The sequence below is a fragment of the Dermacentor albipictus genome, chromosome 2, assembly GCF_038994185.2.
Source record: "Dermacentor albipictus isolate Rhodes 1998 colony chromosome 2, USDA_Dalb.pri_finalv2, whole genome shotgun sequence".
NCBI classification, from domain to species: Eukaryota; Metazoa; Arthropoda; class Arachnida; order Ixodida; family Ixodidae; genus Dermacentor; species Dermacentor albipictus.
In genome coordinates, this window is record NC_091822.1 from 11,926,600 (window position 1) to 11,953,614 (window position 27,015).

The 27,015-nt window shown below is 45.8% G+C and overlaps 1 protein-coding gene across 2 annotated transcripts in view; it reads right to left on the reverse strand.

Annotated features, from left to right (window-relative positions):
- The window catches only part of Ube4B (Ubiquitination factor E4B), a 453,934-nt gene extending 427,688 nt beyond the window's left edge, over nucleotides 1–26,246 (reverse strand). For both annotated transcript variants that reach the window (XM_065440684.2, XM_065440682.2), the window contains exon 1: nucleotides 26,042–26,246. Coding sequence is in view for 1 of the 2 variants with exons in the window: in XM_065440682.2 (XP_065296754.1) it covers nucleotides 26,042–26,065 (24 nt within the window). In the remaining variant the exon portion in view is untranslated. The remainder of the gene's footprint in view (nucleotides 1–26,041) is intronic.
- Between the last annotated feature and the right edge of the window lie 769 nt (nucleotides 26,247–27,015).

The window sequence follows — 27,015 nt, forward strand, 5'->3', positions numbered from 1 at the left end:
TTTGGTAATAAAATTATTGTTTTAGATGAACTTGTCTTTTATTTATAGCCTATCGGAGGTTGAAAAAAAAACGGCCCTCGTAGATGTGAAGTTGTATTGTGTGTTGTGTTGGGTTTAATGGTGCATAAGCAACTCAGGCTATCATGCGCCAAACGCAAGGTCAAATTCTTTTAAAAAAGTTGGGTCAACTCAGCGACGATCCTTGTCTGGGCAAGGACTCCGAGGATCCCAACAAACTAAAGACCTCAGTCTTCTTCTCAAATATGAGAAGGTGGGTGAGGTGTATACCAAGATGAAGTTGCGATAGGCTCATTTATAGTTTTTCAATGATACCTGCTTCTCTTAAGAAGCTAATAATGTGTGGTATCCACAAGTGCATCTTCGCCTAAAATCAATGCTGGGTGAAAGGGAATGTGTTGATTATAAAACGAAGTAAAGTATTTTTTCCTTAGTGTTTCGAGTTTTACTCATGTTAATAAGATCTGGTTTACAGTAAGTTCATTTCTGCATTTTTCACAGCAAGGCTTGTCTTGTTTTGTCAGGAGGAAGTTGTGTGTAAGGTGCGTGTGTCCTATGGGAAGGCGACAAAATTACTTCGATGAAGCGTTCTTGGTGTGAGCATGACTTCCATTCTTTTATTACAGGTTTTACTAGGTGTAGTTTATTGGTTACTTTATTATTCCATGTAGTCTGCCATTTATTTCTCAGTTTATGGTTCACTAATTCCATATAGTCTTCCTAAGAAATTCTTGTTTTGATTATTTTTCTATGTCGAGCTTTCGTTGCACATTCATCTGCTTTTTTGTTGCCACCGATGTGAAGTGGACCACCTGTCCTTTTGAAATAACGATCCGCGTGCATTGCTTCTTCTTGCTACACTTCAGGCGCTCGAGATGCGAAAACATCTTCATTGCCACACTGTGGCAGCGCCACTGCCTTGCTGTTCTACTCGGCTGCATAGACGTGGTCACACGTAGGTTAGAGAGCCTGCAGAGATGCATAGCGCGTTCCATTGCAAAAGCAACGAATCAAAGTCAATGATATGTCAACACTAGGCTCACCAAGGACAGTGTTCTGCTGTTGGCATTGTGCACACACATACTTTGAGCACACTAATGCTGAGATGCTCTGTGTATGCAGGCTCCGAGCTGAATGGGCAGCAAGTGTCAAGCTACTAACCAAGATTTGCACGTGCAAGATGGTCTTCACGATTCACCATGGCTAAGACGCAGTGCCATTACACAGCACATGTATAAAAGGCCCCCCAGGCACTATGGCTTCGTTGGGCACTGTGGCACAGCAGAGATGGTGGCATCTCACCTTTTCGTCCTTGTCATGCCGATGAGACCATATGATCTATGCTTACGGTCAAACAACCTGTTTCTGCTAGTGCAATTGTGCTGCCCACTAACTCGTTTTTCTGTTCATTCTGTTGGTTGTACGTTGAATGAATGAATGTTAAATGTTTAATGGCACAAGGGCCAGGTATGGCCAAAGAGCGCCATGCAAGTGTTAATGAGTTCGTAGTGGAGTGATGGGTTCTGTGAAGTTATGTGATGTGGCTGTAAAGGGGCCTAAAAGAGTTGATGTGAATTGCATAAAATCTACGTGTAATAAAATAATGGCAATGACTAATGACGTGTACTATGAACACAAAAACACAATGTGAAAGAATGATGCAATATACAAAATATGAGATGCTGAAATTGGCTAGAGCACAACTGCCTCACCAGAGCCCTTGAAGCACAAGGGCCTAAAGGCATGTGCTATACAAAGAAAACTACCACAGCGGCATCCCCTCGTAAGAGGTTACACTACGAATTTAATGGGCTTTGTAGCATGACATCATTCAAGAAAGCAAGGACTGCTGTGGTCTTAAAAAGCGGTTCTTCACCAAAAAACATAGCCGGATGTAAAGGAACGTAAAAGCGGTATACAAAAGGAAAATGTTTCCCCCTGTCTCTTTCGGCTTCCTGACAGTCCAGGAAGACGTGGATGACGGTCATCCTTTCACCACATCTACCACAGGTTGGAGGTTCGTTACCAATTAAGAGAAAGTTATGTGTGCCAAATGTGTGTCCTATTCTTAGTCTAGTGAATACGGCAGGACATCTGTTCTTCGTGTTTTCGTAGTTGGGTGTCAGAAACCTAACTTCTACTTAATTACGTGAAGCTTATTACTTGTTTCAGTGTGCTAAAGCGTTGCCAGTGGCTTCACAGTTTGTTTCATAGGAAAGGCTTCATGTCTGTCGTAGGGACAGCAGCACAATGAATACCCTGCGATGCTATTGATTTGGCGACCTCATTGGCAAGCACATTACCCTCGATTACTCTATGGCCAGGAACCCAGCATAATACTACATGTCTATGCGATAAAGAGATGTTGCATAAGAGTGAGTAAAGTTCGTTGAAGACAGGATTTGTGTGCTTTTGTAAAGAAATGAGCGCTTTTACAAGACTTAACGAGTCTGTAAATATGATTGCTCTGTGAAGATTTAATTTCTTTATATGCATTACCGTAGAGAGTACAGTATATGCTTCTGCAGTGAAGATACTTGTTAGGGGGTTCAACACGTCAGATTCAAAAAAGAGGGACCAACAGCAGCAGCGTAAGATACACCAACATGTGATTTTGACACGTCTGTGCAGAATTCGCAGCAGGAGTACTTCGATTGAAGTTCACAAAAATGCATAGCGATTTCGAGGTCAGGAGCGTGCTTTGTGACCTATACAAAGGATACATCACAGTCTATCACCGGTCACTCCCAGGGTGGTAATAGATTAGCTGGAGCCATTAGGCGATATTTGAGAAATGGGACATCCATTTCTTCGCTAAGTTCTCTTGCATGCAATGACAATGGAAGTCTCATAGAGGGTCCATTACGAAACAGTGTTTCACACGTCAAGTCGTTAACGGTTGTAAAATACGGATGTTCCTTATTAGAGTGCACTTTCAGAAAATAGGTAAAACTGGTATATGTTCTATGAAAATGGAGTGACCATTCATCTGACTCTACGTATAGACTTTCGCCAGGGCTTGTTCTAAATGCACCAGTGGCCAGGCACATACCCAGATGGTGGACAGGGTCTAACATCTTTAGCGCACTCAGCACCACAGAGTGATAAACCACGGCATCGTAGTCTAGTCGTGATCAAACTAGGCTCCTGTAAAGGTTAAATAAACACTCCCTGTCGCTACCCCATCTTGTGGGGGATAGAATTTTAAGTAAGTTCGTTGTTTTTAGATATTTTTCTTTTACATATTTTATGTGCGGAATGAAAGTAAACCTGCAGTCAAGTATAACACTGAGAAATTTGTGCTCTTTGTTGAAAGGTATTTGTTGTCTGCACAGTTCTACAAAAGGATCTGGAACCAGACCTCTCTTTCTTCTAAAGAGAACACAAGAACTTTTGGGGGGGTTGACTTCAAATCCATTTTTGTCTGCCCACTTCGACACCTTGTTTAAGCCCTGCTGTACCTGTCTCTCACACACTGTAAGGTTGCAGGATTTGAAAGCTATTTGTATGTTGTCTATGTAGACAAAATAAAAAATAGCTGTTGGTAACAAAGCGCGTTCATCTTAACGACAAAGAGGGTACAGCTGGGTACGCCACCTTGGGGTACCCCAGTTTCCTGAATGAATGTAAGCGACAGTACATTGCCTATTTTCACCCGAAATATACGGTTGTGTAGGTAGCTTTCGATAATGTTTAACATATTGCCCCGGATGCCCAGCGCCGACAGGTCGCGCAGATGGCGAACGGGATCCCAGATGGTGAACGGGATCTAACATCTTTAGCACGCTCGGGGCGGCAGAGTGATATACTACGGCACCATAGTCTATTCGTGATTGAACTAGGCTACTGTAAAGATTCAAGAGGCATTTCCTGTCGCTACCCCATGTTGCGTGGGATAGCATTTTAAGTAAGTTCATTCTTTTTAGACATTTTATGTGGGAAATGAAAGTAAGTTTGGAGTCAAGTATAACACCTAGAAATTTGTGCTCTTTGTTAAAAAGAATTTGTTGTCCGCCCAGTTCTAGAAAAGGATCTGGGACCAGGCCTCTCTTTCTTGTGAAGAGAACACAAGAGCTTTTGTGGGGGTTGATTTTAAAGCTATTTTGGCCTGCCACTTGGACACCTTGTTTAGGGCCTGCTGTACCTGTCTCTCGCAGACTGTGAGGTTGCAGGATTTGAAACCTATTTGTATATCGTCTACGTAGACGGAATAAAAAATAGCTGGTGGTAATAATGCACGAAGCGTGTTCATCTTTACGACAAAGACCGTGCAGCAGAGTACGCCACCCTGGGGTACCCCAGTTTCTTGTATGAATGTATGTGACAGTGCAGAACCTATTTTCACCTGAAATGTACGGTTCTCTGGGCAGCTGTCTATAATTTTTAACATATTGCCGCGGATGCCCAGCGGGGAAAGGTCGCGCAGGATTCCGTACTGCCAGGTTGTGTCGTATGCTTTTTCCATACCCAGAAATACAGATAAGAACGATTGTTTGTGCACAAAGGCGTCGCGAATGCTTGCTTCGATGCGCACAAGATGGTCAGTCGTAGATCACCCATCCCTAAACCACATTGAAATGGGTCAAGCGTTTTACTGGACTCTAGGAGATGTACGAGACGGCAATTGATCATTTTTTTAAAAAAGCTTACAGAGGCAGCTCGTAAGCGCCATACGACAGTAGCTAGAAAGCAATGAAGTGTCCTTACCATGCTTCAAAACAGGGATCACAATAGCCTCCTTCCACTTCGTCACCTAACAAATGTTATCACACAGTGCGGGACGTGCCTGCATGTATCCGAAGTTTCTGGAATGTTATCGATGCTTCTATCCGCTGTCTGTTGTCGCCGAACCTTGTGTTATCTCATTGATCAGATTTTGACGATCGCCGACTATGTTCGCCGTTGTCGCCGTTCTTTAAGTGTAGCCTGTTTTTGTGGGCACGGGCTCGCCCAATAAAAAGAAGACACAAAACTCATCCGCGCATGCTCAGGAACATGCACAATGAGTTTTGTGTCTTCTTTCTTTTTTCGCCTCAGTGCTCCCTTCAGTTGATAGTCGGCATTCGTGTTGTCCACTTCTCTACTCTTGTGTCCTGTCTGCACGCCTCACTTCTTTTTTGCATAATGAATCCTTACCAACTAGCTCAGCTTTCTGTCGTTCTAAGCTTCATTTCTAGTACTCTGAGCCCTTTTCCATGTTCCCCTACTTATCTGCACAATCCTGCTTCGTTAGCTTCCTTAATTGCGATATGTATGTTCCATGCTAGAACCCTGTCGTGGTTTAGTCGTAATCATGTCGTCCCATTGGAAATTCAAATGATGTGCAGCTTCCTTCAACCATCAACTGGGCATGCCAGGAGGATTGGAGCTATTCTTTCTGCTGAATCATGGCACCAAGTTAGGTTCTACCAGGAGCGTCTAAGGGTCCGTTGCGCGGCCCTGGGAGACGGTCACCATTGGAACCGCCCCTACACCTATTGGAATAGGTTACCCATGCAACACGCAGACTTCCTATGGAGGATGAAACTTCCGGAGCTTCAACAAAGTAAGAGGAAACACCTTTCTAATAATTCACCGTCAAATAACGTACTGGTTCTTGGAGACACCATAGTAAGTGATAACCATAGAAGAACCCTTCCTTTTGTCCTAAGCACTGTTTTAAGCCTAACATAAAACCCGTTGACGTTTTAAGCATACCGCACTGCATAACCAGGTTCATCCCGGAAGAAGAACGCTCACGCTGTACTTCGGATTGCATTGCTAGCATTAAACAATCAAATTCTCATTTTAAGACATCTGACCCTGTCCCACCGTTAGTTGATTACCTTGTGGAGCATAAACTTAGACCAGTAATATCTGACAAGAAAGGTTATTTCGTAATTATGCCAGATGACATGTTTTCAGAAAGAGCGATTTCAGCCATAGAAAAGAATTTACAGCCAGTAAAACTCAAGCCTTCGGTAGTTAAGCAATGAGCGGTTGACCTCTTGTCAAGACATAATCTTGATAGGGTTGTCTGTAATGTCAAGAAAGCTAAATCCCTCACCTTAGAACTGTTTTTCTCGGCCAAGACCCATAAACAAGAAATTCCTTTTCGTGCTATAGTGTCAGAGAAAGGGACGTGGCAGGTCTGTGTCGCTAGTTACCTACAGAACTGCTTAGCTTCACTAGTTTTTTCAGACCCCTTTTGCTTACTTAATTCTCAGGAGAAAGGGACGTGGCAGGTCTGTGTCGCTAGTTACCTACAGAACTGCTTAGCTTCACTAGTTTTTTTAGACCCCTTTTGCTTACGTAATTCTCAGGCACTAGTTCAGTATTTGAGAGAGGAAAATCCTGGTGACTGTACAGCTTTTAGTATGGTTATCCAAGACCTGTATTATTCTTTGCCACATGATGGGTTGCTAAATTCCGTAAATGAGTGCATTAAAGAACAAGTGCAAGAGTCGGCTTTTATTGACAGATGCAGTGTTTCCATGGGAGCTTTTCTAGAAATTCCTTCAATTTACTTGAAGTCGACACTGATTGGGTGGAGAGATGGCGTTTTTCTGCAGAAATCAGGCATTTGTATTGGCTCAAAGGTTGCCCCTATTCTTAGTAAAATTTACCTGAGTAAGGTTGACAACTGCTTAGAAAAAGCCTTAGGTGATAGTGTTATCAAGATATTTCGTTACGTTGATGATTACCTGATTTTCTGCAATAGGGAAGAAATCGATTTCGCTGCTACCTCAGTAAATGAGCAATTTAAACTTTATGGGGGAGGATTGAAGTTTACCAAGAAATTTCCTCAGCGACGCGTAATTCAGTTTTTTGACATTTCCTTGATCTTCGAACAAAATCATGTTTGTTGGCAGTACTCGCCAAGATCTTCAAAACCGTTGCTAAACTTTCAATCCAAGCATGCCAAAGTAGTAAAAAACGGAATTGCCATGTCGTGCCTTAAGTCTTCCCTCACCAGATGCTGCATGCACAAAATGAGCGCCAGTTTTAATGCACAGGTCCGGCACCTATTAGAAGCTGGTTATCCTAGTGTAGCAGTGGCCACTGTGGCTGAGCGCCTAAAGAAGTCGGTTTCGAGAGGGACGGACGTGATTACAGAAAGCAGTAATAGCAAAAAAAGAGTAGTGGCTATTCCATATATTCATTCAGTGTCACACAGGCTTAAAAAAGTTGCAAGTAGATACGATGTTAATGTTGCTTTCACTGCTCCCAATAAGCTAGGTAAGATATGCACTGCCGTACAGGGAAAAAAGGAGCGGGTAAAAGGCAAAAAACAAACAGATGTTTGTCCTGTGAAGCACAATAAGAACAACAGTTTTACCGACTGTTGTGTGGGTGTGGTTTATAAAATTCCCCTTAGCTGTGGCCAGTTCTACGTATGGCAAACGGGATGGTGCATCAATCAGAGGCTAATAGAACATAGAAGGTCGTTAACCGGTGGATCACCTTCTAATCTTTCGCTACATTGCCGAGATTGTAACTGCACGCCAGAGTTAGATTAATGCGCGATATTGTACAGGCATAAGAGTGAAGATACGCGTTTTATGGTAGAGGCATGGCATATCTATAATGGTGGAAGTGCACGGGTGAGTCAGCCTTTGATTACTTTACATAAGGAAGAGATTAAGTGCCTTAACAGTTATCTCTCACGTAGATCAGCATGTGAACCCGACTGTCACGTGGTGTTACCTTTCCTGAGCATGTGCAGATGAGTTTTGTGTCTTCTTTTTTCGCCTCGGTGCTACCTTCAGTTGATAGTTGGCATTCATGTTGTCCACTTTTCTACTCTGGTGTCCTGTCTGCATGCCTCACTTCTTTTTTGCATAATGACATCTTCGTTGTGACCTCTTTTCTGAGGGTGATCTGGGAGGGGAGAGAAGGAGCTTTCCATAGAAAAATGTAATTTTTGGCAATAACGCCAGCCACCCACCCTGGAGCCCTACAAAGGGACGCTACAGGGACTGTAAAAACAGGTCCTGCAAATGCCAGCTGTACGTTATCACTATAACCAAATATGAAATAACCTAGGTTGGCTATTCACACAAAGTTAACCCTTGCTGCCTGGAAAAATTGGAAGTAAGCGGAAGCTAGGAGAAGACAGGAAAGATGAAAAGTGAGAGAAAGACGAAGGCTGGAGGGAGAGAGAGAGAGACAGGAAAAGGCAACTACCGATTTCCTCCAGGTGGGTCAGCCTGGAGGTGCTGTCTATGTGAAGCAGAGGCCGAAGAGGTGTGTTGACTCCGCCGGGGGGTCTTAACGGTCCGAACACCCGGCATCGGCTCAACCTCTAGGATCCCCCTTTCCCCGGACACGGCTAAACGTGGGAGGGGCCAACCCTTGTGTGCTCGGGTACGTGGTGTCGCAACACACCAAACATTTGCTGATGCAGACACCCCTGCGGGGTCTGGTAAGAGGTTGTGCTACACAACTTTTGGACTGATTATGTGTGGATAATAATGACCTTTACAAAATTTAAACCAGATTTGGTGTTAAATAATGGGTTTGTGCCATGAAATTGTGCTGGGTGTAATGGGATGTGTTGTTGATACGCTAAAGGAAAGTGCTTTTTTCCTCTCGATTTCTGCCGCCCAACACTCTGCAAGCGCGTATGATGATCTGCCTTTCACCACAGCTACCACATGCAGGAGGTTCATCACCAGTCAGCAAGAAGCTGTGTGTACCGTATGTGTGCCCTATTAATCGACAGAAAAGGACATTGGTTTGACATGATTTTATTATTGATGAGGAAATGCTTACCAAGGTAGCGCACAAAGACTTCAAAACATCTTATTAATGGATTCAACATCTCAAAGAGATTTTTGACCAAACTCGACACATTAAAAATGTCGCAAGCAGGATAGCTTAAGAACACGGGGTGAATAAGATTCAAAGACGCTTTCGTAAGACTTGGCCGTATCTGTTTAATTAGCATACTGGACTTTCGATGGCGATGTTTTTGGAGGGATAATTGTCCATTTATCAAGCGGCACTCATTGTCAATTGATGCTGAACTCGCCCCGCATTAGCATGCGTTCGGCTAGGAAAAAGAAGCCTTTTGTGGCGTTGACCTCACGTCAGAATAGACAAAGTATTGCAAATGAAGTTGACACTGCAACAGGCCACAAAGAAATGGTGTGCTCGTGCCGTAACATTGAAGCCGCTCATTGTAATGTGGACAATGGCCCCACATAGACTTCGGAAGGGCACTGCCAGTCAGCAGGCAGTGCTGGTGTTAGTGCCGATTCCGATAACGCATCCTCTACTTCAATAGCTTTCACTTTTTCATAAACTTTATTATCATTCAATTCTTTCTGACAATTTCTTTCCGTCCCCTGCGCTAATTGTTTTTGTCATGACGACCAGTGCAAATGTGAAACGACCGATGTGTCATTCTTATCGTTTTGCAAATTCATTCTTACCAAGCACTATTGTCAAATGGCACCACTTGCCATCGCATGTAGCTACTGAAGGATACCCAGTAAAATTCAAAGAGCTGCTTCACACTGAGCGCAGTGCCTTACATAACTGATTCGTGTTTACTTTTTATGCGTTTTGGCCAACTCTCGCGCACATTACGTTGGACTGCCAGAACAGGCCACCCAAAATTAATACACCAAAAATAGCCGGCAAACTTTCCGGAAGGAAGCAGTGGGAGACTTGGCTCGCCAGCGAGGATCGGGAGATGTAACGAACGCTCCTCGACCAAGCACGGCGGACCGCTCAAGCCAGTGGGGCCCTGGACTAGGGGCTCCACCCACTCGCTTTCTGCGTTTTTTTCTTCTTTTAAATAAACGTATTGATATATATATATATATATATATATATATATATATATATATATATATATATATTATTTTCACAGTTTCTTACACACCGAGGTGCATTTTCCCAATAGCATGTTAATTTTTCTCCTGTTCCATTTTGTCAGCATTCTTATGCACTGTATTCGGCTTTTTCTATATTATGCATAAATAAAGGTATCGAGTTAAAGAGTGAGCCAATGGCACCGAAGGAGTACATTGGTACAGCCATTACTAGAAACAGTGCTCTGCAGAAAGTGTTGCGGTGAATTCTACTGTGAGCATGATGTATTCAAAGACAATGCACAGAAACCACTGTTGATGAATATCAGTACAAGCAAATAGCCCAAATGAGCGAGCGAATGAAAGATAAGAGAGAGAGAACACGAAATATATTTGGCGAGAGAGTGAACGAATGAACGAACGTCTTCCTTGCAGATCAACAGTACAACCACCGACCTTTGATCAATCACAAAAACAGCCGGAGACAGAAAGACATTTGCTTTAATACTCCTGGAGCTCAGCGGTATGGGCTCACCACGCTTGGGCACATAGCTTGGTGTGATCGCACCTGCTCAGACGCGCCGATCATCTCTTAACACGCTTTAACTATGACAATCTGGCACTGATGGCGTTCGAAATGAAAGGGGGATATGAAAGGCCTGCGAAATGCACAGTGGCAACTCCCAGTTCCGCTTTTGTTGGAGATGGAGTGGCATATCAAGCAAGCGATCCAGCGCATGAAAGAACAACGAAAGACAGGGCGGCGTTTGGCTCTGTGCAACATAATTCACAGCTGATAAACAGAAACACTGTAACGCCCACGACACGCATGACGCGCTCACCAAGCCCTCACACCGCGGCACTTTATCAACCCATCAACACAATCCAACTATAGGCAAGGTAGAGATATGATACCACGGACACATAGGTCACATGACCAAGCATGCGGCCAAGGCTGCCGTGCAAAACTGGGCTGCGCATAATTCCATAATCGCGCTTGTTTAGGCAGTCATGTTTTTCTCACTGTTTCCGGTTGCAGTGTCCTTTGTCATGCAAGTATTGCAGTGTTTTGTTGTCTTACTTGGTACCGCGTGTGCAGCACCTTAGTTGTATGATCTTAGTTTGGATGAAAGCTGAGTTTTTCATTCGAGAGCGCTGAGTGGAGGGCACTAATTTGCTTTACAAGCTCCTTGTCATGTCACTATGGCGATGTGAAGCATCTTTTCAGTGACGCTGTCATCAATGTGTTAAATTATTAAAATGAAAGTTAGAGACGAAATGTTGGTTTTGGATGCCTGGCATCGGGATCTGCGGTCATGCATGGAACTAGCAAGTTTAGCAGGATGCGAAGAAAGGCGGCAATTGCTGTGTCTGCTCACACTGCCAATATCCTCTAGACAGCTGTCATCATGGCATTTCAGTCTCCTGTTTAGCAAAAATGTGGCAGACAAGAGAAATGACCAATGGGCTCTTTGTTAATTATTCATTACGAGTACGGTAGCACAAGAAATAAGGTGAAGTGCCCGTCATATTTCCTTGCCTTGTACTACAGCACGCTTATAGAATATTGCGTGAACCACAATGTGCTGTTATTGCTTGTGATTCAACTTCTTCAATTGTGTTTTGGCCCCTTTTATCCCACATGATTGGTACTTTATGGTCTTAGGAGGAACTTTGTGTGCAATATGAGACAGATGAATTCAATTTTTTGTGTGTGTATCTCTGAATCGTAGTAATATATTGCACAGCTTTGTTCTTGTTATAGTTTTTCAAGTACCTGAATGGATACAACATATACTCTGCATTACTCGTTAGTGGATACTGCATTCGTGAGTCATGAATCTCCTCGGCGTAAAATACCCTGTTACTCCAGGCAGTCACTATTCTTTGCAGTTTGTGACTGGTACCGGTATCTGCGCTGCGTGGCTTTTGCAGCACTTAGTCAGCCACCCACCGAGTTCGTGCGTGTGCCATGTGTACGCTGAGAAGTGCTCGCCCAGCCTTCTATTTTGCACTGTTCGTGCACTTTGTGCAAGTGGCATCCGCAGTTTTTGGTCCTTGTGCAACAAATCTTCCAAGCGTACATCAAACAGAGGAACCTCTATTTAGGCATTTAGGCATGTCAGTGCACTAAGTTGATGGGTAAAAGTATATAGCATTTGCTGCTTGGAGTCCATGTAATATGGATTATTTCCACAGCAATTTTAGCCATGTCATTGCGGAATTTATTTGTGCATGATTAATTGCATGTATTGGTCCTTGCCTGGAGACCTTGAAAATAATTTGACAGTGTGCCTACAAATGCAGCAATATCGGACTAATGCTTGGTAACTTAGCATGGTGTCTTTAACGGTAGTAAGCAGGTGACATAAGACGTGGCGATACTTTAAGCGCATAGTGGCTTTAAATGTTGCTCTATTGCAATGTTACAATTGATCATTCTCATTCAGTCCACTGGCATCAGCACAGTGGCCCCTGCTGAAAGGGCAGGAAAATATGTGGATATACATTAGGGCATCTTCCCTCACCTGCTTTAAAGGATGTCCTCCAGGGTAAGTGAATGCGACTGTATTTACATTGTCATTACATGAGCTGTTGCTAATTTCAGTTGAAATGCTTAGTATGCCTGCTTAGAATCTACATATTTGAGCCCATTATAATTATAAGTCTAGTGAGTTCGCACTTATTTCTACCAGTAATTGTAAGCAACATAAGTGCTCCCCTCTCTTCGAATCAACAATCTTTACCGGTAGAAATAAGTGCGAACTCACTAGACTTATAACAGAAGCTGAGCAGATTGATGCCCTAGGGAATTCATGTATCAGCAAACCATCATTGGCTCTCTCTGAAAAAGAACTGAAATTTTTGTCCATGGTTTAACATATCACAAAATGTATTGCTCTGATTGTCAATCTGTTGACGTGGCTGTGACTCATGTTGTCTGAGTGTATAAGTATGACCTGGTTTTCAATAACAAACGTAGGAAGTTAGCACTGTGTGTGTCCCTATGTGTCTTTTTTTGTTCCGTCTTTTAATCGTGCTACCGTACTCCCCTTGAAGATGCATTACCAACAAGCCCACATTGCAACCCTCGGTACAGTGTTGTAGTTGCATATTGACACGTGTACTTGTCTTTATCGGGCGACACATTTCACCACCTAACAAATGTTATCGCACAGCGCAGGACGCGCCTGCATGTATAGGAAGTTTCTGGAATGTCACAGACAGCGGATGGTTCCATCCGCTGTCTGTGACCAAATCTTGTGTAACCTGATTGCATGCGTGCGCGACGTGAATAATGTAGAACTTTGCGGAAGGCATGCGGGTCCCAGTGATTACTCTGGAACATTCGACTGATCTATAAAAGCCGACGCGCTTGTCCCGCTGATCAGATCTTCGCTGATCGCCGACCGTGCTCGCCGCTATCGTTGTGCTATAATTGTAGCCTGTTTTGAGGGCACAGGTTCGCCCAATAAAAGTTAGTTTGGTCATTCACAGTATTGGTACTGTGTTCCTCAACGTCACCACCACATGACATCCAGTGGAGGTGCTTTACGTTCATCTACCGGACGCGCCCGACAAGCCATAATCGAAGCCCGGACCAAAAAGACAACACCAACGTCGTCTCGGAACATCGAGCAAGCCGCCGGCTACAGCAGCTGCCCCCGGAACACGGTCTTCTACCACATACTACCAATAAGACTGTCCAAGAAGATCGTCTAGAAATGACCAAGATGACATCCCCAATGGGAGCCGCAGTGGCCCCAATAATTCTTCAGCCCAGCCCCCCCCCCCCCACCCCTCCAGCCCAGGGAACCACCGACATTCCGCGGTTCCACATTTGAGGACGCGGAAAGCTGGTGGAGACGTATGAGAGGATCACTACGTTTAACAGCTGGAGAGCGATGACAAGCAGCAACATGTCTATTTTGCATTGGAGCACGCCGCCACATCGTGGTTCAAGAATCAAGAAGCCACCTTGACGACATGGGACCTGTTCCGAAGCCGCTTCCTGCAAACATTTACAAGCATCGTTCGAAAAGAGCGAGCCCAAGCTCTACTGGAGACCAGAGCGCAGCTGCCGAATCAGACGATTGCGATCTTCACTGAGGAAATGGGCCATCTGTTCCGCCACACCAACCCAGAAATGTCCGAGGGGAAGAAAGTCCGCCTACTCATGCGTGGTGTAAAGGAGGAACTTTTCACCGGAATGGTAAGAAGCCCACCAAAGACCGTCGACGAGTTTCTTCGTGAGGCGACAAGCATTGAGAAGACACAGGAAATGCGGAACCAGCAATTCGACCGCTGCACCAAGCCAACAAGCTACGCCGCAGTTCAATCACTGGCCACCAACGACCTGCGCGAGACCGTCAGGGCAGTCATACGATCTTCCCTTCATCGCAACCTCAAATGGCCTCAATCCCCGAAATTGGCAAAGAAGTCTAGCGATCGCTCGGAGTCCCCGAGGTGCAACCACAATCATCGCAGCCCCAGCCAGAAGCGATGACCTACGCTGCCGTCGCCCACCGCCAAGGGCCCCCTGCGCGACCACACTAGGGACCTCTAAACGGCACGATTCCGTCGTCGTCCGCCGCCGCCACCAGCACACCCGCCCGTTGCCCAGCGCAGCTACGTGAAGAAGACGGGCATTTGGCGCGCTCCTGACCACCGCCCACTGTGCTACCACTGCGGAGAAGCGGGTCACGTCTACCGCCGATGCCCATACTGGAAAACGGGACTGCGAAGGTTCGCCGTTAACGTGCCGCTACCACAGCTTGGCGAACGACCTCGCGATATCGCCAACTATCTCGCCGCCACTTAGTGGAGCGCTCAACAACCGTCCCGTTCGCCGTCACCAGGCCGCTACCTGTCGCCGCAGCACCTATCATACACTGGCCTATCATTCACTGTAGCTTGTACACAAGGTGTGGTGTATAAAATTCAACTATCCTATGGTCGAGTCTATGTTGGGCAGAATGAGCAATTGCATTAATGAGTGTAACTCTTTCAGGGTGATGATGTAAATATACGGCGCCGCGAACAAGTCCAAAATGGTCGATGCCGTATATTTACGGTGCCGTCTGTATGTTTAAAAAGCACGCCAATTTTCTAATATTTTCTTTCTTGGCATGTGCTGCCACTATGCGAGAATGCAGGGAATTTTTTTCTCGCACCTCCCTCTCTTGGTTTTTGTTGCATGGTTTGTTTGCTCTGGCACGTCTTCTCCGTTCACACATTGTACCATGCACATCGGTTAGGTTGGGTTTTGTTCTGCAGGTGGTTTCGGCTTCTTGCGCTTGCAAAACTGATGGCTATCTCATTACTAATCGCTCAAAGGCAACCGCCTCTTTCTAGCTCATTTAGTGCTCACAGGGATGCACATAGGGAAGATGCTGCCGTGCATGCGTTTCCGTTTCTTTTTCTTTTTTGACACTCACGAAGACTAATTGCCTCTGGTTGGCGATAAGATGAATATTAGTGAAAGTTTGTCACACGTGCTTTTTTGACAGGCACACAACCACACAGCTTTCTTGAGTGCGCACATCTACGCAGTTCGATTACACTATGGATGTACATATTAATGTAAGAGCAGGAACATTTGAGTCTTGCAATATATTCTCGTGTGTGCATTTTCAAGGCCTTGATCTATGTGTATAAAAATGCACCCAATTTTCAATTATAAGGTTGTTTCCCTTTTTATTGTTGTTATTCATGAATGAAGAGTACATATATACCAACGCAAAATATTTTATTTTCACTTTACGGTCACCCTAAAAAAATTGCGGTAAATTTTTTTCGATATAAGTCCCTAAGAAGAATTGGAATCTGCAATAAAAAAAATCCACCCTGGGCAGTCGCATATGGCGAAAAAAATCAACCCTAAAAGGTTTAAGGACAGGACCTACCCTGCCACCTTCATTATCCTTCAACAGTGTTCACAAGGCGTCATTCTCGGCACGGATTTCCTGAACCAACGCGGCCCAATCATCGACCGGAAGTCGAAGTCGCTAGCGCTGTCGGAAGATCAAGCTGTACCGCTGCTGTCGTAGTCACCCTGCCTTAACTCAAGATCAAATCTGCACTGATCAAATCTGGATGCTAAGATCAAGCGAGCATCCGGTCGCGTTCCAGCATTGTCATTTCCGTCGGCACCAAAACACCTGCCGACGTAGAAGACGTCATCAAAGGTGACCAATGTCTACTGCTCGACTGTGAAATTTGCGTCGCAAGATGATGAATCGCTCGACTACACGGAGGAAAAACGAAAGTGTTGCTGACAAACTTCAGCCAGGAGTTCAAGCACATCAACAAGGGTATGACAATCACATACATCGAGGAAATTCTGGAAACTAGCAATGAGTTTGTCCTCTCCGATTCTGCTGCATCTACCCCGACCACTGTAGTTCCCGAGCCTGACTTCGACATAAATCCAAGTCTCCCCATGATTAAGCAGCAACAGCTCAGAAGTCTGCTCCAACGATACAAAGACTGCTTTTTGATGTAATCAAGGATTCGACAAACACCAGTCGCAAAGCATCGCATAATAACCGAAGAGTGCGCTCGACCACTCCAAAAGAGCCCTCACTGAGTTTCGATGCGAGAATGTGAAGCTGTAAGACAAAAGTCGATGAAATGCTGTGCAACGACATCATTCAACCGTTAAAAAGCCCGTGGGCATCTCCTGTTGTCTTGGTGAAGAAAAAGGACGGAACTCCGCGTTTCTGCGTTGCTAATCGTCGACTGAACAAGATCACAAAGAAGGACGTATATCCCCTCCCATGGATAGACGATGCATTGGATCAGCTCTGCAATACAAAATACTTCTCGTCACATGGATCTCAAGACTGGCTGCTGGCAAACAGAAGTCGACGAGAAAGATCACGAAACGACAGCCTTCATCATGCCGAACGGCCTCTACGAGTTCAAGGTCATGCTATTCGGTCTGTGCCTGCAACTTTCCAGCACGTCATGGACACAGTTCTAGCAAGGTTGAAGTGGCAGACCTGTCTTGTCTACTTGGATGGCATCGTCGTCCTTGCAGGGAATCTCAACAATCACCTTAGGCAGCTTACGACTGTACTAGAGGCCAAGTCATCAGGGCTTACTCTCAAGCCGGAAAAGTGCCATTTCGCTTATGATGAGCTGCTGTTCCTAGGCCATGTCATCAGCAACTCTGGAGTCCGCCCCAACCCACAGAACAGAGCTGCCATCACAATGTTCCCGCAGCCCATCGACAAGAAGGCAGTGCGTGGATTCCTTGGCATGTGTGCCTACTACAGGCCCTTTAACAAGGACTGTTCACTCATCGCCGAGCTGCTGACACATCTAACTAAACGTGATGTTGAGTTCAAGTGTGAAACGCCGCAGGCCGACACATTTCAAGAATTCAAACAATGCATGCAGTTGCCACCGGTACTTGCGAACTTCGACGAGGACGCCGATACCAAAATCCACACTGATACCAGTAGCCTAGGCCTCTGTGCCATCCTAGTCCACAGGAAAGACGTATTTGAACAGGAGATAGCTTACGCTAGCCCGTCGCTTTCAAAATTGGAAGGCAATTATTCTACAACCGAAAAGGAATGCTTTGCCATCATTTGGGCTACAGCAAAATTCCATCCTTACCTATATGGCAGGCCATTTAATATTTGGGTGGTAATATTGTAACAAAAGCAGTCTTCTCGCGGTCAAGATTGTCCACGGCAATCTGCCAGTAGCCGGAGCGAAGGTCAATAGAGGAGAAATAGCGAGCACCATGGAGGCAGTCAAGGGCATCATCAAACCGAGGTAGGGGATACACGTCCTTTTTGGTAACCCTGTTAAGGTGCCGATAGTCCACGCAAAAGCGCCATGAGCCATCCTTCTTTTTGACAATTGATTTAACAGGTGACGCCCATTGACTATATGATGGTTCAATAATGTTCTTGGCAAGCATTTTGCGAACTTCTGCGTGAATAACTTGACGCTCAGCTGGTGACACTCGGTACGGGCGGCGATGAATAGGAGGGGCATCGCCGGTATTAATGCTATGCTTGATAGCTGTAGTTTGGGCCAAAGGACGATCGTTAAAGTAAAAAATATTGTGGTAGGAAAACAGAATGCGGTAGAGTTCACGAGTTTGCTCGGACGGCAAGTCAGGCGCAATCATTTTCTGTAAGTCAGCAATGGTACAATTTGCCGACTGCGATGGTAGAGGAGTATCGGATGAAGTGCTGTCTACTGCAATGGATGCTACTGAGTGATCCTCGAATGAGCAAAGCTGAGCCAGAGACATCCCGCGTGGCAGCACTTGTGTCGTCAAGCCAAAGTTGACCACTGGCAGGCAGACGCAATTCGCCGTAATAGACAAAACTGTATGAGGTACTGTGATCCCGTGTGTAAGGAGGACCTGCATAGGAGTACCTGCATAGGAGTACCTATGCAGGTCCTCCTTACACACCTGCATAGGACCTGCATAGGAGTACCATAGGAGGACCTGCATAGGACTTGCATAGGAGTCGCAATGTAGTGACCGTCGGGGATTGGTGGGGATGACACTAGGTCAACGTAGGTCAGTGCCGAAGGTGGCAAGCGAACGAAGTCAACGGAACTGAGGCGACAGGGGTGTGGTTCAGCAGGATCCAGAACAGGCAGGTCAAGGAGGAGAGTACTGGCGGAACAACTGATGAGAGCAGAATGTGTGGAGAGGAAGTCTAGGCCGAGGATGATGTCGTGGGGACAGTGGGCAATGACTGTGAATAGCACGATTGTTGAGCGATCGGGGAAGGAGACGCAGGCGGTACACAAACCAATTACGGGGGCTGTTTCTTTGATTTTCTTGAGCCGGTTACGAAGGTCAGCGCTCATTAGGGACAAATGCGCCCCAGTGTCTATGAGTGCAGACACAAAAACACCGTCGACTTGCACGTCCAGAAGGTTCAGATGAGTGGGCAACGGCAGTAGAGGATTTGGCGGCGTAGGCAGCAATGCAGCGTCACCTCGAGGCACTGCATTGTCTAGTTTTCCGGCTGGGAGCGGCGTCCGAACGGAGTCGGCGAATAGGAGCAACGGGGCGGGAGGAGCGAGACTGTCGTCATTGGGGCGAAGGCGAACGAGAATAGGAGTGGTTCGGTACAAGAGAATCAGCGGTGGCGTTATCGAAGCGTGCAGCATAGGGACGAGAAGGGCCACCTCGGGGGCGAGAGTAGGCAGTATAAGTAGACCAGGTCAGGGAACTCCAGCAACTGCGACAGTGCCGAGAAATGTGCCCGATTCGATGGCAGTGGAAACAAATGGGCTTGTCATCAGCAGTGCACCATTCAGATGGGTTGCGGAAACGTGGTGGGTAAGAAGATGCGGGACGGGGTGGAATTGAAGAAGCCAGGCGGGTATCAGGACGATGGGCCGAGCAGATGGTGTGAAGACCCATGTTTTCGAACTTTTGGCGGACAACTGCCTGGATCAGTGAGACCGTGAGTGCAGATGTGTTGGTGGGACTGGAGTCGAAGGCAGCCGGATAGGCGGCCTCGCAGCCGGATAGGCGGCCTCGATCTCACGCCGGACGATCCTGGTAACATCGGCAGTGTTGTTGGGAGGAGGAGTGTCGGCACAGGAAGATGTCACTGGGGTGTTGGGCAGACGGGCAAACTGCTGGTCAATACGTCGGCTTTTAGGGAGTTCCAGGCGGCGGCACTCTTTTATAACAGCATCCACCGTCGCTATGTTGTTGCAAACGAGCAAGTTGAAGGTGTCATCGGCAATGCCTTTGAGGATGTGGGCAACCTTGTCTGACTCAGTCATGTGAGTGTCAACTTTGCGGCACAGAGCCAAGACGTCCTGAATGTACGTGACATAGGGCTCTGTTGACGTCTGCACATGGCCGGAAAGCGCCTTCTGCAAGTTAGTGACCGTAGGGGTTGCCAAACAAGTTTCGAAGCTGTGTCTTAAGTGAATCCCAACTGGTGAGCTCATCTTCGTGCGTACGATACCAAACTCTAAGTGTGCCACCGAGGTAAAAGACTACATTGGCAAGCATAATAGTAAGGTCCCACCGGTTATTACGGCCGACGTGTTCATACAGGCTAACCCAGTCATCGACGTCTTCCCCATCTTTGCCCGAGAATACGCCAGGATCACGGGGAGCGGGGAGAGTGACGTAGGTCGTCGAAGTGGCAGCAGGTGTGGGAGACGGCGGAGTCGGGTTCAACATACCGTCCACTGCGAAGCTCCGTGACGAGGTACAGGGAACGTCCACCTCCAACAGATATGTTACGTAGGAAGACACAGACGAAAAGCTATGTACAAGTATATTTACAAGATAATACGCTGCGCTTGGCCAAGAAGCAACAGCCCGCGCTAGCTTCTAATCGTCATCGTCGTCTTCACACTGCTCGCTTTTTCGTGGTCGCACATGTTGTTCCGTAGCAGTAGCAATATAACTGCACGTTACAATCATGCAGTAGAATTGTGCAAATATGGTATGCCTGCTCACAGCATCACAACAAATATATCAAGACTGTTGGCTGCAGCAACACAAATACCACCTCATGTGTTGAGCAAAGCTCTGTGAAGCTATGGCTTAATGCACAATATGGTTGCCACTTTTCAGACCTCACAAGTGAATGCAATGCCTATGAAAAAATTGGCTGCACACATTCAATACATAAAACAGACTGTGGTTTCAAAACAGTGCCAAAATCAAGGCTTTAAGTGCCTGATTTAGGTGCCTAAATTACAGATATTTAATGTCCATAAATCCAGTCACTAGTGATAACAATGTCATAACCTGGGACAATGAGAATGCTTTTTCAAGTGGCAGAATTTCAACTGCAAATCACGTCTTTTGTTTCCTTTTGATCAAATAAGTGAGAATGAGGGTGTTCTGGTTGTGGCCACAAAGGAGAGGAAGAGCTTGGCTTCTCTTGCTATGACTATCTTGTGTTACTCGCTTGTGTGTAATGCACCTGGAAAGTATTGGTTTAAGTTGGTATGGTACAGTAAACCCTTCCAAAAATCGAATTAGCAATTTTGGCACAGATAGATCGACTGCACTATTAAGACCAAATCTGCGGAAGCGCGACCGCAAGCACCCGCTCAAAGCGGTTCAAATGCTGTGCGCCCTGGCGTTTAAAAACAGCAGGCAGAATTTAGAGGCCGGTTTGTTTATCATTGTTGTTCGCAGTTTTCTTCGTTATGGCGTGTTTTTTTGCTTGTGTGTGTGTGTGGCAAGTAAATGATTTGTACTAAATGTTCATATATTAATTAAAGTAAAATGGAATATCTATCCAATCGTAGCAATTGCCTCAAAGAAAACCCATATGGATTCCTCGAAAGAAAAGCCTCGCAGTTGAAAAGTTTTTCCTGGTTAGAGACTCAAACACGGCACCGCCACCTTTCCGGGCAGCCGCTCTAGCATCTGAGCTAAACAGGCAGCCTGCAGATGGCAGGATGAAGTCGAATTTGTCAACAACTTGCGGCAAAAGCAAGAGTTTGACGCAATAGTTCTTTTCTACAAATGACTATTACGTCAAACTCTTGTTTCGAGTTGACAAATTGGACTTCGTCCTATTATCTGCTAGCCGCCTGGTTAGCTCAGATGGCAGAGTGGCTGCCTCGAAAAGCGGTGGTCTCGGGTTAGAGTCTCGGACAAAAACGAATTTTTCTTCAACTACGAGGCATTTCTTTCGAGGAACCCGTATGAGTTTTCTTTGTAGCAATTGCTACGATTGGGTGGATGTCTCATTTTCTCTTAATTACTTCTCTCCACCATGCAGTTTTCCGCAAGACTATTACGTCAAGATCATATATTGTTGAAAATATTTCCTTTTATAGCATATGTGCCTCTAGTGGTGCTCTTGTAGTGTGTTTCGTCTTTGTTATCGTTCACACCATCACGATCGTGGTCGCCTTTGTTTTGAGTTTCAAACGTATTACTTGCCCAGAAGATGGCACAATCGCCCAGCAAATGGAGCAGAAAGAGAACTTTCAAAGGTAATCAGTCTTCTGAGCAAATGCATTCATGGCCGAACACAAAACACCAATGAGTCGGTCAACCAACTCATCTGGTGCTGCTGCCTTAAGACAACATTCGCCAGTGCTTACACATTGAAGACAGCAACTAACAATGCTGTAGCCTACTAAAATGATGGTAATTCTGCATGAAAAGCAGTTCTGGAGGTTCTTAGAATTGTTCCAGGTGTGTTTGGTAATATTACCCTCGACAGGATGGATAAAGAGTGTGTTGACAGGGCAGAATTCTATCACTCTGCCTAGAGCAAGGAAGGATGACGAATAAAAAGGAACACTAAGAAGGGTTTTGGAGACACCTGCAAATAAGTCAGCAGTGAAATGTATTCTCCTAGGGCATTTTGAGCATCCACATGCAGTATGCAAACAGAAAACTTCATTTTTCTCAAATTGCGTTCTTATTAATTTTTCAAATTCGATGTACCTTTTCTCAGAAATTGTTCAGCCCATTCCAGTGAAACTTTGTACACATGTACTACAAGTCATAAATATCCTGAACTAAAAATATTTCTGGTAATATGAATGATAACACTGGAAAAAATTACACAGCAAGAAACCCCCCTGTGGCTCTATGAATGAAGTGATATATTTTTTATTTTTTTGGTACAAACTCCAAAGAGGATATGATACCTTTTTAGTTCAGATATAACCTACGGGTATTTAGAATAACACTGTGTAATATCATCACAATCCTCTGCATGGTTGCAGAGAAAAGGTACATCAAATAATTAAACACACCTGAAACTTTGTGTCTAGATGGTTTGCCTTTCCTCTGGCCCAATCCCAAAGTGTCCCATGTTGTACCCAAGAGCATCTTTTGAAAGCACGTGAAAATTGATGCGAATATCTGCAGCCGTTTCTAAAATATTACATTAAAACTAACATGTACCGATGACCCTACTATACCCCCTTAAATAAAGCAGGACTCAGTGATAGCCCAGCTATTTTAGGATTTGGAGCAGTTTAGGAGCGGCCGCACGAGAATTTTTTAGCAGTTTCAGAGCAGAAAAATTAGCCTTCTTGGAACACTTGAAGCAGTGCAGCCATTCCGCGAAGCTTTTTATTACCATGCAATCAGAAGGGCTGCTCAACTGTAAAGCAAGACAGAAGGCCAACACCGACCACTTAAGCTTGCCATTCCATGGACGGTAAATCATGCACGTTATATTATTTTATAACCTAGCTGCGAACTTAACTCTTTGAATGCTCACGAATCAATTTGTATAGTTGAGTACATAATTGCACAACCCTACTGAGAACATTGCATTGCTGTGAAAACATGAAAATACCGCACTTCTGCGCAGTTGGCACAAAAGGCCCTTCAGTGGGCCCAGCCATGAGGAGGCAAGTCGGACTGTAGCAAAATGGCACAGTTGGACCCCCAGTGAGGACTCCCCCAGAACCACTTTCCTAAGCTCACCTCTTTTGGACAAGGCTGCCAGTTTTCTACCAGCTTTTGAATGCTAAACATTCTTCGGCTCATCCATAGCCTTAAATAGGTAGGTACCTGTCTCGCCCCATTTCAGGTCCCTTCAATAAATAAAAGGAATCAAGTGTCCAATAGTGAAATCGAACCTCTGCTCGATGCTCTAACCATTAGGCCACATTCCCATGCCAGTTTTTCCCCTCGCAGCAACTTTTAGGTGCAACCTTGGGGATCGGCACACATCCCCTGTAGCAGCAGCTAACGAATGTAGATGCTGTGCAACATTGCACCACCTTCATGACTGGCCCACGCCAAATGGGTTTTAACATTTCTTTGCACAAGTAGAAATTCCAGATTTTTCTGGATGAACACCTGCACCTGTGTGTCCCTGTGCGCATGCCTGTCAATCGTGATGGTTCATGTTGTGTTCTTCACAGTTTATAAATGGCTAACGCTTCCTGAATAAACTTCAGTTGGCAATCAACACTCGTCCTGTCATGGTTGTTCTCTTGTTCATGCCCTCATCTTTTCACGCTGTTTCAAGTTATATTCACATTGGTGCTACTACAAATTCCGTCGGCATTTCAACTAATACCACATCACATAGATGTAGGCATACATACAATTGCATAACCTCTAGTCACTAGTGATGTCACAATTCTTGTTTCTTTTGCATACACCTGCACAGTACCTCTGTGAAAATGAACAGTTAGCATGTTGTAAACTTGTGTCACCGTCATACCATCGCCGTCATTGTCATCTTGCTGCTGTTGTCACACAACCTCACATCACACAAGTGCTTGATTTACACAAACATGTTGGTCCACTTGGTAACACTTCACAGAATCCCAAATGATACTGGATAGCTACCTGCAAAATGCTTCTCATAAATCAGTTCCCCCACTGCAGGGCATCTGCATAACTTTTTCTTTTCTCTGACAAGGCCTCCACTTTCTGCCAATCTCTTGGTGGCACAAATGAGCCTTGGGAACATTAACGATTAAGCAGCACACATGCCTTCCTATCCTAAGCAAGAGAGTTGCTCAGTGCGCATGTAAATCCAGAGTTGCATCCTGTGTGTGTGGCTTCAGTCAACTACAGGGAATCATCCGCTAGGAGTGCCAGTGGAGTCTGCCATAACTGTTTGTGCTGCCTACACAGGCAGGGCTGCGCCACTAAGCATATGCACTTACATTCTTTTCAAAGTGTCTTCTGACTTGGCTATGTAGTACGTCACCAATGCACTAAGCACATGTGCACATGGGTTGAGTGAAACAGCAAACTCCCGCATGAAAACAAAGTGCGCTCATGCGACTGTCAACCCACTCGAATTCAAATGATCAGCTTCAGCGTGATGTTGGACTCCTGCTTTGTGTGGATCTCGCAGACATCAAGGATTACCTTGTGAATGCAACGAACTTCGCACCCATGAGCAACCGAAAGCCTACAAGTCGATGGAAGGCGACAATTATTCAATGAGTAGCTGGATGCAGAAGCCATGCATCAAAGTACTCACAGACAGCATGGTCGTTGAAAAGGTAAGCGGATTTCTTTTTTTTTTATGTCATTTTTTCGGGCAGCAAACTGTGGGAGCCTCGTGTGTTTTGCGCCACAAGTTATCGAGGGCCCCGACTATTGGGAAGGGGGTCCAGATGCTTGGGGCTGTTTAAATGGTGTTTCTGTTTATGTAAACAAGTACAAGGCACCATGCATGCGTTTAGCAAAGCAAAGCTACTGCTTAGTGCTAATATAAGAGATGCTCCTTGCTTTCACAAGAAACAAGTATTTCGTATCTAGCTTTCCACTAAAGTAACATGACTGCCTTCATTGCAGAATTTACAGCATGTTGTCCACCTGTGTCATGTAAAGTAGAGTTAACATTGCTTGACACAGGGCTGGGCTGCGCAGTGCGCAACTTTTACAACTAACTAACCTGCACAATGAATGATTTCAGAGGCCCCAGATACTTTGTTATCACGCATTCGACTTTATTTTAAAAAATGATTAAGGCACTTTGCACCTAATGTTCCATGTGTGTTAACATGGTCGCAGAAACCTACCGGCAGTTCACAAAACATATTAAGGCAACTCGTGGTAGGCAGTGCATTGATTTCAGTGTATTCTTTCAGCAGCAAATACTTCCAACAGACTTTTCAACGCGCCACACTGTGTTTGCATTCCCGTCCATGTGTATATTTTACTTTGTTATTAACGTTAAGGGGGCCAAACCAGTGCCGGCATGGTTTGGACATGGGAAGGTTGTGCCCGGAGAATTGCCAGCCTTGCTCCATGGGTGGCTTCACCAACGTTATGGAAACATGGGTGAATGTGCGGCGTGTCTTGTGATCTAACCAATGGTGATTCGCATAGCAAGGATGGAAAATGCGCGGCAGAGAACTTGAGCTCACAGGAAAGGGCAACTGGCCCCAGGAAGCGTCCAACGATCTTGCGTGCAAAGCTTGAGTGGTGGCAACGCCGTACGCATGGTTCCGCAGTTGAAGCGTTTAGATAATTGTAGACGCATTATGAGGTGCGTGACCAAACAGCCATCTGAACGGAGAAGCTCATCCTCCAGACAAACAAGGCGGGGAAGGGTCGCTTTTAACGCAGATGCGCCTACGTGATCGTCCACGAGCATTCTCGGCACTTTACCTCACGGTGTTTGCCACTGTGCAGTTGGGAAACGCGCACCTAGCAGCAAGAAGCGCCTATCAGCTCGGGGCAGCAACCTGTACAGTCACGCGATGACTTGCAAGCCGTGTGCTCCGCAATAGTTGCGGCTGCCGCTTACCTCGTCTGGCGTCAGTTCGCTCATGTTGGCACAGCTGCGCGAGTAGTGGCTACAGCTACAGTAGGAACAGCACACCACGAACACGGCCAGCAAGCATTCTTGTCACTTGGGCAAAGTGACGGCACGAAACACGGCCGTCGCGGATTCGGCACATAAAAAGAATAAAGAACTCGAGATGTTGATGTTCATTGGGCTGTGTGTAATGAAACAGCAAGGAAGCTCGAAGCATAGAGTTTCTAAATACATACCCTAGAGGAAAATGTGGCGCTAGTGTCTACGGGAGTTCTCATGATGCATGCGTCTATTTGTCATACAAAAATCCCTCACCTGAGCTCATAGAGACTCACGGTAGAGACTCGACCACCCGACCTAATCCTGATCACGCAGGAAGGAAGGAGAGGCCCTGACGCACGGAGGAAGGAAACTAAGGAGAGGCCCTACCCCCTCCGCGCGCTAGGAGAAAAGTGTGGCGGAAATGACGTATAGGTTCTCATTTTTTGCTGCTTTTTTATTTTTTTTTTGTTGCATGGCCACGCCTTTTGGGCCACAATGGCGGCGTTGTTCTGATTTTTTGAGCGCTCACACGTGTTGCTCTGGTAGGTTTCGTGCAGTGGCAAAGGCGCTGTGGTGGCGGGTTTGCGTTATAGTCACCGTGTCTTGTTGCGCTGTGTTACCTGCACCGTGCTCTGCCGGATGTTACGCGACCGCGCGCGCTCCGCGTGCGAAACCACGCGCAGCGCGGCGTGGTTTCGCGAAAGATGTAAACAAGAGAGGAGGGTGGCACAAAAGGCGGAGCATCGCCATGAGCAACGCCAACTTCCGGCTTCACTTTTGCTTCACAAAGAGTGACGTCAGGGCCTCTCCTTAGTTTCCTTCCTCCGTGCCCTGACGTCATTCTTTGTGAAGCAAAAGTGAAGCCGGAAGTTGGCGTTGCTCATGGCGATGCTCCGCCTTTTCGGCCACCCTCCTCTCTT